This window comes from Schistocerca serialis, chromosome 1, assembly GCF_023864345.2.
Source record: "Schistocerca serialis cubense isolate TAMUIC-IGC-003099 chromosome 1, iqSchSeri2.2, whole genome shotgun sequence".
NCBI classification, from domain to species: domain Eukaryota; kingdom Metazoa; phylum Arthropoda; class Insecta; order Orthoptera; family Acrididae; genus Schistocerca; species Schistocerca serialis.
In genome coordinates, this window is record NC_064638.1 from 1,233,897,302 (window position 1) to 1,233,911,778 (window position 14,477).

The following is a 14,477-nucleotide window of genomic DNA, read 5'->3' on the forward strand; positions in this document are numbered from 1 at the left end:
AAATCAGAGCTCGAACAGAAAGATTTAGGTTTTCCTTTTTCTTACGCGCCATTCGAGAGTGGAATGGTAAAGAAATAGTACGAAACTTGTTCGATGAACGCTCTGCCAGGCACTTAAGAGTGAATTCCACAGTAATCATGTAGATGTAGATGAAGACATAGAATGCCATGGCATCATTTGTCAGCCAATGTCTACAGCAAGCTCTCCAGTGTATTTATTGACAACAACCCTGCGTTACACGGTTTTCTCCTTGGCTACGCTTTGGACTTTATTACCTGCCGAAAACATTTGGTTAGTGTACAGATTTGTTTGTCTTCCCAATGAAGAACTATCTGCACTTACTGTTCAAAAAGCTGTTGTATATACAGTGAACAAACCGAATGAATATGGGTGCACTGAAAGCATCGTTCGGAAATCAGTGTTTCCCAATTGAACCTATGAACAATGTTCTTCAGCACTAATGTGCAAGTTATTGCACAAACATTTGGAGTACTGAACTGACTACGAGGTATCCATCTCCAGTCGCCATGCAGTTTGATGCGCCATGTCACGGACTGCATGGCCCCTCCTGCCAGAGGTTCGAGCTCTCCCGTGGGCATCTGTGTGTGTGTGTGTGTGTGTGTGTGTGTGAGAGAGAGAGAGCTAGGACAGAAGCCCACCATTCCACTTTGCAGCACTGCTGTTACTGTAATAAAAGAACATCAGCACATTCTAGTTCAGACATTAGCACTGAGTCATAAAGTAAGAATGAGAATTTGAGTCAGTGCAGAAGGCATGCTTGGATAGTTAAGGCAACTGTTCATGAAAGGCATAAAGTCCTAGTTTGAATCCTGGTCCTGGTACAACTTTTAACATGCTACTTTACAAGTATGTAAATACAATTGCAGAGATAACTGACAAAACTTCATTTTTTTGTATCCACACATACAAATGTAAATTACATGAACTACCAAAAACTGCTTGGAAAGTAAATTCTCAAATCAGAAATGAAGGCAATAAATTGTTCAGTCAGAACTAAGCAACGAAGCATGACCAGAAGATATGAAACACAAAAAGATGATGAATGTCTAACAGTCATTCAAAAATAGATATTTCTTCCATTATAATTTAAAAGCAAGATAAAAAATGTAGGAAAAGATAGAGTACTACTTACCATAAAGAAGACATGTCAAGTGGCAGACAGGCATGATTAAAAGACAAAAACATGTAGCTTTCAGCCACAGCCTTCGTCAGTAAACACACTTGACCACCAACCTGAAAGCTATATATGAGTGTCTTAATTGTACCTATCTGCTGCTTGATGTGTCTTCTTTATGGTAAGTAGCAATCTATTTTTTCCTACATTGCTAATATTCCTACATGGAGTTTCCATTGTTTGATAAATGCTAAATAAAGTTAGGAAACAAATAAGGTTAACTGTGTAAAGCAACAATAGTTCAGAACTGTAACTCACAAAAGAGGAACAAAGTGTCTTAAATATTCACTAAATCTAACATTGAAGAATGTAATTTTGGAATCAGGTACATGTAATACAGATTGCTTCCCGCAACAATTTCACATTCCTGTCATACCCTTGTACAACTACAACAACCTAAAATCCTGAGGTTCTTCTCCCACTCTTACTTGTGCCCCTTGGCTATTTCTCTTTCATACTTGTGAATCATTTTTAGAGTACAAGATGGGGATGAGCAGTTTCATAAATTCCATTTCATTAAGTTTCACTATTGCATGTTATTGTCACACCTACCCAGTGTATTTAATACGAATATTGGTTACCCTCTTCCATAACAAACTTACTTTGTAATGCACATCTCCATGAAAGCACGCAATGTTGGATATTTCTCCCAACCAATGGAGCCAAATCTGGAGGGGTTGTGAGCTGAGAGAATAAGCAGCATTACCCATGCCTTCCAGTACGACAATGTAATCGCCAGCTGTGGTGGTTGATACCTGCAAGAAATCTTATACAGTCATTACAAAATGTTAGATTAGTGAGACCTAAATCAAGCAACATACATAATAGTTATCAACAAAAATTATCAATTTTCAATTTTAGATAGAAGTCCACTCGCTGAGCAGCAGCAGCAGGAGAACACAGCTATGGTGGTAGGGTCAGATTCAGATTTTTTACTGCCGTTGATCACATACAGTAGAAGAAGCTTTTCCAATGATATCACATTATAGTTGCAATCAAAACATTAAAATTAATATTCATGTTACATGTACAAGCCAAATGTACTGTATACAGCTATAATTTTAAATATTAATATCAGCATTTTCCGTAGCATAAAACTCTTTTATATCGTAACATCAATTTTTTGTAAGCTGGTCATATAATTTAAAATTGAATTTTTTAAAATGGTAAGGATTAAGCAGCAAGAGGGCACTTGTTAAAAATTCTGAAGGCATTCACTTTACGGGAGTTTCCTGTTATTGCTAGCCTGTACCTAGGGACGTCAATGTTCATCGTATTTCTGGTGTCATGTTTGTGAATTGTTTCTCTAATAACACACTCTTTAATGTTGTTTTTGACAGAGTCCAGACTCCTAGATGTACAGATTCACCACTGTCAGCTTCCTAAGCCTGGTAAAGAGGGCAGCAGCGCTCTTTAGGACCAGCCTTAAATATTAAAGGGACAATTTTTTTTTTTGTTACTTTTAAAATGTTACTGATATGAGGACAATGTCCCCATATGAGCAGGCCATATGATATACATGACAAAGAGCATGGAGTATGCCACACAGAGAAAATTATTGCTGAACATTTCTCTCAGTTTCTGCATGAGGTAGCCTGCCCTTATATCACTCCTGCTCCAACTCCTGAATCCCATGGGTAATTCCTCTATGGATGATACCCTATTTAATCTTTGTAGGACCACACTTTGTAGCCATTGCATCATATATGGGGGGCGGGGAGACTGGTTTCACAGATAGCCCTGCCTTTGATGGGATAGGTGATGTTTGTGACCGGACTGGAGTAGGTGGTGGTGGTGGTGGTGGTGGTGGTGGTGGTGGTGGTGGGAGGATACATAGGACAGGCCTTACATCTAGGTCTATTACAGGGGTATGAGCCATGAGGTAAGGGGTTGGGAGCAGGGGTTGTATAGGGATGAACAACTATATTGTGTATGTTTGGTGAACGGCGGAATACAACTGTTGGAGGGATGGGTAGGATAGTTGGCAGGACATTTCTCATTTCAGGGCACAACGAGAGGTAGTTGAAACTGTGGCAGAGCATGTGATTCAGTTGCTCCAGTCCTGGGTGATACTGAGTCATAAGGGGAATGCTCCTCTACAGCTGAACAGTGGGACTTTGGGAGACAGTGGGTACTGGAGAGATAAGGCATGGGAACCAGATTTTTGTGCAAAGTTGGGAGGATAATTACTGTCTGTGAATGTCTCAGTGAGACCCTCAGCTCATTTCAAGAGGGACCACTCTTCACTACAGATGCAATGGCCACATGTGGCTATGCTGTATGGAAGAAACATCTTGGTATGGAATGGGTGGCATCTGTCAAAATGGAGGTATTGCTGATGGTTGGTAGCTTTTATATGGCTGGAGGTACTAATGCAGCTATCTTTGAGATGGAGGTTAACATTCAGGAAGGTAGCTTTTGTGTTGAGCAGTAAGAAGTAAAGTGTATGGGGGAGATGTTGAGGTTCTCAAGAAATGTGAAGTGAGTGTGCACTACCTCCCAAAGTTCCACCACCCACCCACAGAGGAGAATTCCCCTCATGACTCATTACATCCAGGACTGGAGCAACTGAATCACATTCTCTGCCGGGGTTTCAACTACCTCTCGTCGTGCCCTGAAATTAGAAACGTCAAATCCAGTATCATTCTCACCTGTCACACAGTGGTCATCCGCCGCTCACAAAACCTACACAGTATCCTCATCTGACCCTACACTACACCTGCTCCCAACCCGTTGCTTCATGGCACATATCCCTGCAATACACCTAGATGCAAGACCTGTCCCACACATCCTCCCACCACCACCTACTCCAATCCGAACACAAGCACCAACTACCATATCAAAGGGAGGGCTACCTGTGAAACCTGTCATGATCTACAAGCTAAGCAGCAGTCACTGTGCTGATTCTACGTGGGCAACTAACAAGCCGTCTGTCCACATGAATGCCCACTGACAAACTGTGGCCAAGAAACAGCTGGACCACCTAGTTAATGAGCACACTGCCCAACATAATGTTCTTAATTTCAATTACTGGTTCACATTCTGTGCCGTATGGATTCTTCCCACTAACACCAGATTTTCTGAATCTCCCTGTAATATATCCTACGTTCCTGTAACCTTGCTGGTTTCAACCTTCATTAGTCACTGTCCTTACCCATCTAGCTTCCATTCCAGCCTTACACACTCCTCTATTCCAGCAATGCACCCACAGGCTTTTCCTTCATCCCATAACCCAGTGCTGTTTCCCTTTGTTACCACTTTCTAACGTGTCACTAGCATTACAATACTTAGTGTCCATCCTTCTTTCTCTTCTTTCCTGTGTTTCACTTGGCACCATACAAACAGCACTGCACGCCCTACTTACGAGTCACATTGTATCAACCGTCTCGTCTCAGCCGCACACAACATATGGCTACAAGACTGTGCTGATAGTTGGTGCAGCATCTGATGTCCCAAATTACTCCCACTGATATCATTAATAGTAGACCTTCACACTGGTCATTCTCTTATATTTTCACATGTTTTTCTCCCCATACCTTCCTGTGCCACACAAATTTGTCTCTTATCCTACCAACCCCTCCCCAAGAGTTCCTTCTCCTCTCTATTCCAGTTTGCACCTACTAAGTTCACGTAATCTAGTCACATCTGCTGTCCCCCTTCTTCACACTTATCCACCAAATCACCTGCAACCTACATTACAATCTTTTTATTGATTTTGTCTATGATCTCATTGTGTCTTCACACCAATTGCACTTTGTTTTTGCCTTTCACTATCAGCCTACTCCCTCACATTTCATCTTGCTTCATCGGTTCACAAATGTCACATCAGATAATGTTGTGGAAGCTGCACAATATTTTAATGCGACACAGCTGCTCATCGTCCTAAGGTGCCTACTGATCTGTTGCTGCAGTGGCTCGCCTATTTATATACCAACTCACTAGAAAAGTGCAGGCATAAAGGGGTGGGGCTGTAAAATCATCGTTGATTAATCATAGTGCACGGCAATGGCCAGTGCCTCCTTCCTCTGAAACAGTCAACAGTCTTTCCATGCACAACACTGAAAAAGATCAGTAACAAATTGCGGCCAAGCGCGTGTGCTGGCAGAGTTTGGTGCCCATTTTAAGTGTGCGGACTCCGATTCTCTGTCTGTGTTGACACACATTTGTTCGTCTGCAACCAATGATGCCTCAGTACCACCATCACTAGTTCCCATGCCTTTCTGAGTTGAAATCCCATGTCTCTATTAACACTCTGCCGTCAACACGTCTCGTACAAATTGATTCGCTTGGCGCCAGCAGCACTAACTTGGATTTCTTGGCTTGTTGCCGGCCATTCTTGACATTATCGGGAGATTATAAATTGGCAAGTTTTACTAATCTCATCATTAGTTCTCATAAGTTTTCAACCCTGTTCACCTACTTCCATGAAATTTCGAAGATATACATACGTAAATAAATACAAAATTTGTTTGTTTCAAATATTTGTTTATTTAAACATTTCGAAAAAATAATCAATTACAAATTGCACTTTGGAAAGCCGGTCGGCATTATCCGGTTTATTGTTACTGTCGGAAAAACGTAAAAATGACAATATTTGTCTGAATCGGTTGCGGGACATCGTTTTGCGAAATATCAGTGTGTCTATAAACAGACTCGTTGACCAATAATCACCAATCCTTGCTTTTTTTACATTTCCCATAGGGATAACAAGCCCAAACCATTTTCTACGTTCATATCCCATAATGTTGACAAATATGGCATTTTTTAAATACAGTTTCCTTCTATTGCAACTTTGACTGTAGTACTTGTTGGTTTCATTGCTAATATATTTCAAACAGATCGTTCCCAATACATAATTCTACGATATTCTCAACGCTCTGTGTATCTTTGGGAAATATGTTCGGACCCAGAGATCCTTCAAATTTATTATTGGTCCTCAGTAAATCAAAGTATGAGCACTGTGCACTGTCTTCTTCATCTGATTCATCCAAATCAGTTGGCAACCGTAGCATTCGCGAGTTCTTCTTGAACGTATTTCGCTTCCTTCCAACGATTCTGCTTCACTTTCATTTTTTTTTTATATCCAATGTCTTCTCCCAAATCAGTCAAGTCATCCCGAACCTCAGACAAGATCATAAATAATCATATCGTCTCTTTTGTCTGCCATGATGAAAAGGCACAGGTACTTATAAAAACAAAAAACTTGTTGATGTGTGTAACCTTTTGTTACCTAAACAAAACACCAACAGAATGCAAAAGATACTTAAGTGCTGTCGCCAGCCTCCGCACTATACTATGCTCATGACACCACTGTGGTGTCGCCGGCCACTGAGCAATACCATGCACACGACACCACTGTGGTGTCGCCGGCCGTTGACCGTTATCTCGTGCACGACACCACTGTGGTGTCGACGGATGGTAGAGTGTTAATCAGGTTGTCAGTTATGTGTATTTCAACTGCTTCTTTAATTATAGAGTACCAGTACCTTGAAGCAGATGAAAGGATCTTTGTCTCTCCATAACTGATGATGTGTCCTGTGTTAAGACGGTGTTCAGCCACGGCAGACTTATCTGGCTGACCCAATTTTGTGTGATGTCTATGTTCAATGCATCTATCCTTAACAGGGCAATACATCTGGCCAATGAACGATCTCCCACACTGCATGGGATTTTATATGTACCCGATTTCCTTAGACTCAGGTTGTCTTTGATAGGACCCAGCATAGTTTGCAATTGTGTAGAGGGTGGAAGACACATTTATTTGATGTTTCTTACACAGCCTGCCAATCTTAAAAGTGGACACCACGAACATATGATAGAAAAACCATCCTCATGGAGTTCTCTGTTTCTACTGACTGTTCTTGAGCTTTTGAGCATACAGACTGGACATGCATTATGAATCTTTTTATCAGAGTACCTGTTCTGTACAAACACAGACCGAAGATGACTAAGTTCTGCTGATAAGCTCCCTGCATCTGAGATAACTCTAGCACTGTGAATGAGAGTCCATAATACGCCACTGCATTGAGATGGGTGATGGCACCTTGTAATTCATAAATATAAGTCAGTGTAAGTTGGTTTATGAAACACACTGTGACCCAAGAAACCATCTTCTTTTCTGCAGACCAAGAGAACTACGAATGAGGTCTCCATTTTTCTCCACTTCCATAGTCAGGCATGTGAATACCACGGCCCATTTCTCTGGCAGGGGGAACTGCTTGTCACCGTGCTCTACGATTCATCTACGATGATGTTACAGTCCCACCCCTTGGCACCTGCGCTTTTCTAGTGGTTCAGCATATATATTGGTGAGATACTGCAGTAACACATCAGTAGACACCTGAAGATGGCAAGCAGCTGTCTCACTGAAATACTGTGCAGTTTCCACATCAGCATCTGATGTGACACCCGCGAACCAATGAAGCAATTATTACGTTGGTAAAGTCTCAAACAGCACAGATTTCATCTCATTTCCCCATGCTTCATTCATTTCATCTTTTTTATGATTTTTCCCATGTGTTTGGGTGTATTTTTGTGAATTTTTCGTACATATTTCTATATTATTTACATATTTTTACACGTTTTTATCCTCCATCGTGGATCCCTGCTCTTTCCTTCTGCATCAATACAGAAAAGTTTCCTTATCCCTAGTCAGAAGACAGTCCAACATACTGTTCCTCCATTGTTGCTTGGCTCATGGAATCCCCAGAAATGGCCTTACCATCAAATTATCTGTCTCCGGCTGCCACCCCTCCTTCCACAGTGACCTCCATCTGTTCAGATTCTGCCAATCTTTAATCTTCCTGCCATATCAATCAGTCCTGAAACATCTTCCAATACCTCCTCTCCATCGGTAAATTTCTCCTACTATACAAACCCAAATCACACACAAACTATTGCCATCCAGGAACTAGAGCAACTTTCAAAACGCCACCTCGAAGAACTCTCCTCTCTGTTCACTTCCTGCTCCCGCCTCTGTATACCACTGTCCACCATGTCTACAACAGCCTCCAAGCCCGTCCACATCCCCTCACAGCTGACAAACTCAACATTACAGACCTACTACAATTACCCCACCCTCAAAAACTCCGTCCCACCACTATAAAGAATCTGGAACAAAAACAGACACGAAACACACGAGCCTTTCCTCCAAAAGCCTTAGCCCTACAGCCTTAGCCCCCACAGGAGTATCTGTCCTTTCCAAAGGACTCACCTTTTGCCCCACTCCCAAATTCAATTATGCAGGACTTGGTAAAGACCTTCTCTCCTCAACATGCAAACCAACCTTATATCTGCAGAAAGAACCGCAATCCACCACCTAAAAACTGATCCTGACCTTATAGTCCTATTTGCTGACAAAGGATCCAACACTTTTGTTTTGAACTGTAAGGATTACCTGGCAGGACTACACTACCTGTCAGATTCATTTACCTAGAAACTTTGCCACAGTGACCCCATTCCAGAAATCCAGCAGGATCTCCAGTCTCTCCTCAAATCCTTAGGCCCATCCCAGAACCTTTCCCTGGAGTCCATCCCTCTCCTCACCCCTACCACTCCCCACACTCCACCTTCTACATGCTTCCTAAAATCCATAAATCCAACCACCCACGATGCCACATTGTGGCCAGTTACTGTGCCCCCACAGAGAATCTCTGCTCTCCTAGACCAACACCATCAGTCTATTACCCTCCTATATAAAAGGTGCTAACCATTTTCTCCATCAACTCTCCACAGTTCCTGTTCCTTTACAACATGGGCCCTGCTCATCCCTTCACACTAACACCCCTAATGCCCATGACCTTACCACCATTGATCACAATGCCTGATGAATTCCAAACTTACCAGCTCCTTCCTAGTTGCCATGACCAACTATATCCTCACCCACAATTACTTCTCCTTTGAAGGCATCACCTACAAACAAATCCGGGGTATGGCTATGGGCACCCACATGTCACTATACTACTTTCCAACCTATTCATGGGCCATCTAGAGGAATCCTTCCTAAACACCCAGTATCCCAAACCCCTCACCTAGTTCAGATACACTGATGACATTTTCGTCGTCTGGATCGAGGGTGAAGACACCCTATCCACATTCCTCCAGAACCTCAGCACCTTCTCCCCCATATGCTTCACCCGGTCCTACTCGACCCAAAATGTCACTTTCCTCAATGTTGACATCCACCTGAAAAGATGGCTACATCAGTACCCCATCCATATCAAACCTAACAACAGCTAGCAATTCCTCCACTTCGATAGCTGCCACCCAATCCATACAAAGAAGAGCAGTGCCACTCTAAATATACCAGTAGTCTCACTGAGGCCTTCACAGACCATATTTACCCTCCCAGCTTTGTATAAAAACAGATCTCCAATGCCTCATCTCTCCAGTCACCCACCACCTCCCAAAGTCCACCTTCCAGTCACAGAGGAACGTTCGCCTCGTGAATCAGTACCACCCATGACTAGAGCAAGTGAATCACATTCTCTGTCAGTGTTTCAACTACCTCTCATTGTGGCCTGATATTAGGAATGTCCGACCCACTGTCCTTCCCACCCCTCCCATGTTCGTAATCTGCTGCCACCAAACCTGCACAATCCTCGTCCATCCCTACACAACACCTGCTCCCAACCCCTTGCCTCATGGCTCATATCCCTGCAATGTACCTAGATGCAAGACCTGTCCCATACATCCTCCCACCACCGCCTACTCGAGTCCAGTCACAAGCATCACCTATCCCATCAATGGCAGGTCTACATGCGAAACCAACCATGTTATCTACAACCTAAGCTGCAGTCATTGTGTTGAATTCTACATGGGCGTGACAACCTACCGCTGTCTGTCCATATGAATGGCCATTGACAAACTGTGGTCAACAAACAGCTAGTCCACTCAGTTGCTGAGCACACTACCCAAAGCGACGTTCTTAATTTCAATTACTGCTTCAAAGCCTGAGCCATTGGATAGTTTCCACCAATGCCAGCTTTTCTGAATTGTGGATGTTGGAACTCTTCCTGCAATATGTCCTATGTTCCCGCAACCCTGCCGGCTTCAACCTTCATTAGTCACTGTCCTTATCTATCTAGCTTCCATTCCAGCACTACACAGCCCTCTAATTCCACCAACGCACCCTCAGCCTTTTTACTTCTCTCCTTTTACGTTACCCTTCCTCCCCTGTGCCCTCTGTCTAACCTCATGACTGCACTTGGCTGCCCTACCCTCTCTCCACCTCATCCCTGTATGCTCTCACTAGCAGCACTTTACCATACGTCAACCCTACCGTGCTATCCCTCTCGCTTCCTGTCCCAGCCTCCTCCTTACACTCACCAACCAGTTTCTTTTCCCATCATGTGCTGCTGCTCACTGTCTGGCCAAGCAGCCAGAGATTGTGGTCATGCATGTGTGTGAGTTACATTTGTGTGTGTGTGTGTGTGTGTGTGTGTGTGTGTGTGTGTGTGTGGTCTATTTCCAATGAATGCCTTGTTGGAGCAAAGCTTACTTTCTGACAGTCTTTTTGGCTGCACACCTCTGCGATGCAGCACCTTTGCTAGATAGAAAGATAATCTAAATAAGTGATGAATAACTGAAAACCTCAGCTGCCGACAGGTGTTGTTGACATACCTCGATGTGGACAGCTGAAAATGTGTGCCCCGAGCGGGACTCGAACCCGGGATCTCCTGCTTACATGGCAGATGCTCTATCCATCTGAGCCACTGAGGACACAGCTGAATAACGCGACTGCAGGGACTTATCCCTTGCACGCTTCCCGTGAGACTCACATTCCCAACTGTCCACAATTCTATATATGTATTGTACCTTATAGACATTTGCCCACCCACTCATTACTTCCGCACGCTTTGGCGATTCCCGTAAGAGTTTGGGCAACCTGTGCGCATTCGCACAGACGAAGGTCAATGGCTGGGTAGCCTTTAACTATATATACAAAGATAGTAACTTGTTCTCGAAAGAACAGTTACTGTTGATGACCGTGCAGCTTTTCCCTGGAATAAGTGATGAATGACTGAAAACCTCAGCTGCCGACAGGTGTTGTTGATATACCTCAATGTGGAGGTATATCAACATAGTCACAGATATGTACAACAAAGAGACTCTCACAATTAAAGCTTTCAGCCATTAAGACCTTTGTCAAAACACACACACACACACACACACACACACACACACACACACACACACACGATTGCAGTCTCTGGCAACTGAAACCACCCTGCAAACAGCAGCAGCAGTGCATGATGATAGTGGTGACTGGGTAGGGGGTAAGGAGGAGGCTGGGACGGAGAAGGGGAGGGATGGTGAGGTGGGGTGGTGGAGAGTGTAGTGCTGTAGGTCAGACGAAGGGCAGGGGAGAGGTGGGGAGGGGGGGGGGCTGCATAGTGCTGGAATGGGAACAGGGAAGGAGCTGGATGGGTGAGAACAGTGACTTAACTTCACCCCTTTCCTGTTCCCATTCCACCACTACACAGCTGTCTTTCCACTACCACACCAAGTCTTTTTATTTCTTTCCTTTCCCACTACTTCCCCTCTCCCCTCCCCATGTCTCCCCTGCCCACCATCTGATCTGCAGCACTTTACTGTCTGCCACCCCCACCATACTATCCCTCCCCCTCCCAACCCCAGCCTCCTCCTTACCCCCACCCAGTTACCACTCTGATCATGCACTGGTGCTGCTCCTTGCAGAGTGGTTTCAGTTGCCTGAGACTGTAGTCATGTGAGTTGTGCTTGCTTGAGTGTGAGTGTGTGTGTGTGGGGGGGGGGGGGGGGGGGGGGGGGGGGGTTGATGAAGGCCCTAATGGCCGAAAGCTTTATTTGCGTCTTTTTGTTATGCCTATCTGCGACTCAACATCTCCTCTATATGATGAGTAGCAACTTTTCTTCTCATAATATTGCTTCATTCCATTGACCCACTCCTATGGGACCAAACTGCTGAGGTCATTGGTCCCTAAATAGTATGATCAGTCTTACTAACAACAGGTGTATCTACTATTATATACTAGTAATAATATAATGGAAATTACCCTGAGGGCAAGTTGATGTTGTCTGGATGATGATATGCAGTAAGATTGAACAGCAAATCTATTATCTCTAGTTTGTTTGCCTCCAGCATTGACATCATCTCGCTTGGTAGTGCAGCAGCCCTCTTTATCAGTTGATCCGCTAGTTCCAATGTGTCAGGCGGAGATAGATGATGCTCCTGTAAGCAACAGCCATATAAAGTGTGATACACCTCCGTAACATTAAGTGAACTGTTAGTATTCGGCAGATCCTGATGATAATCACTAAACAGATTTTTTTTTTTTTTTTTTTTTTTTTAATGTTGTACAATTTTCATTTATCCACTCAATAGGCTCTTATCAGTTGAAAACTGTCTGTTGCAACTGCAAATAAAATAACAACAGAATGAACAGAGATCACAGCTGATAGGGAAATTTCCAGTATTCAAGTTGCGCAGACAGATTTATAAAAAAAGGAACTGTTAATTTAAAACATTAAACAGCAAAGTCAATTAATGCAAATATTACTTTTGCATAAAAGCAACCAAAATTTTCTGTGTTCTCAGTTTGCCTTGTCATTATTTTATTTTACATTTATGACAATCAGTAGTCAATGTTCTAAGGAGTTGAAAACCAGTTAGTGTACAAATAAAACTTGTTGCAGAAGAAAGGAAGTGTTTCCAGTTTGCAATAACTATACTCTCACAAAAATATCTACTCACTTACAAATGTACACTGACAACAAGGAAAATTTAAAATGAATAACAACACTTATTTGGAAAAGGCACTATTTAAAAAGTAGCTCTTCTAAGTATTTCACAATCAATTACAATACAACCTACATATGAAGATACAACAGAGTTCTCAGCTACATTCACTAAAAAACCATATAGCACATCATCAGTTACAATGTAATTAATGATAGCAGGGTAGGGCTGGGGGAAGATGTTAGTGTTGCCAGTGGGAATGTAAAGGGATGTGGTGAGAACAAGTGCAAGGTGCAACACTGGGAGACTGTGCATGCGGGAATGGTAGAGACAGGTGGAGGTAAGGCACTAACGAAGGTTAAGGACTGGGTGGGTTACAGGAATGAAGAATATGTTATATGGAGGATTCCCTCCTGTGAAATTCAGAAAAGCTAGTGTCGGTGGGATGAATCTAGATGGGAAGGATGTAAAGCAGTCACTGAAGTGAAGCACAGTGTGTTGCACAGCACATTCAGCACCTGGGTAGTCCAGTTGCCATTTGGCAACCATCTGACAGTGGCCATTCATTTGGACAGAAAGCTTGTTGGTTGCCATTCTCATATAGAATGCAGCACAGTGGTTCCAGTTTAGTTGGTAGACCACATGGCTACTTTCACAGATGGATCTGCCTTTGATTGGGTAGGAGATGCCAGCGAGAGATTTATTCATAAGCCCAACGATGCAGTACGCCCCAATGTTGCTGGTTACTGTGACCCAACAGAGGGACACACTACTCTCAAGGACCAACACCTTTAGCCTGCAACCTACCCTGCTACATAAAATACACCAACCACTTCCTCCACAAACTCTCAACAGTTTTTGTTCCTTTACACCCTACAGCTCTGCTGCACACTGTTGATGCTACCTTCCATTACACTAACATCCCCATTGTTCATGGCCTTGTCACTACTGAACACAACTGCTACCAACACCTGACTGACTCTAAAACCACAACTTCCTTTCTGGTCATATGACCAACTACATTCTAACAAATAATTACTTCTCCTTTGAATACATCATCTACAACCATACCTGTGGTATAGCAATGGACACCCATATGGCACCACCCTATGCTAACCTAGAGCAATCTTTCCCAATCATTGAAACATCAAAACCCTCACCTGGTTCAGATTCATTGAACAGATCTTCTTGATATGAACTGAGGATGAGGACATCCTACCCATATTACTCCAGAACCTTAACATCTTCCCCCTGTAAATGCTGTACTGTAGGGTAGACGTGGGCAAGTGGTTTTCTCCTGGAATTTGGCAATGAAGAAGGCAGTCAGTGAATTGATAGAAAACTTCACTGATGGACACAAACACACATGGTTCAGCATATCTGAAACAGACAGGGTGCAGACAATGAGATGTGATCCTCGGACCCCAGTCCAGTGTGGAAATTCCCAATTCAGGTGTTCCCTGTGGATGCTACAGGCCGTCTGGCTACCTTGGCATGACAGCGGATAGTAGCTAATGGCTGCAGGGTGGCAGCATGGCTACAAGGCAGTGTCTTCGTGTCTGG

General features: G+C 43.4%; 1 protein-coding gene across 4 annotated transcripts in view; it reads right to left on the reverse strand.

Annotated features, from left to right (window-relative positions):
* The window catches only part of LOC126419147 (integrator complex subunit 1), a 288,378-nt gene that overhangs the window by 145,600 nt on the left and 128,301 nt on the right, over positions 1-14,477 (reverse strand). For all 4 annotated transcript variants that reach the window (XM_050086288.1, XM_050086260.1, XM_050086280.1 and 1 more), the window contains exons 13-14: positions 12,232-12,407; positions 1,798-1,950 (exon numbers count right to left, since the gene is read on the reverse strand). In XM_050086288.1, coding sequence (XP_049942245.1) covers positions 1,798-1,950; positions 12,232-12,407 — 329 coding nt within the window. The remainder of the gene's footprint in view (positions 1-1,797; positions 1,951-12,231; positions 12,408-14,477) is intronic.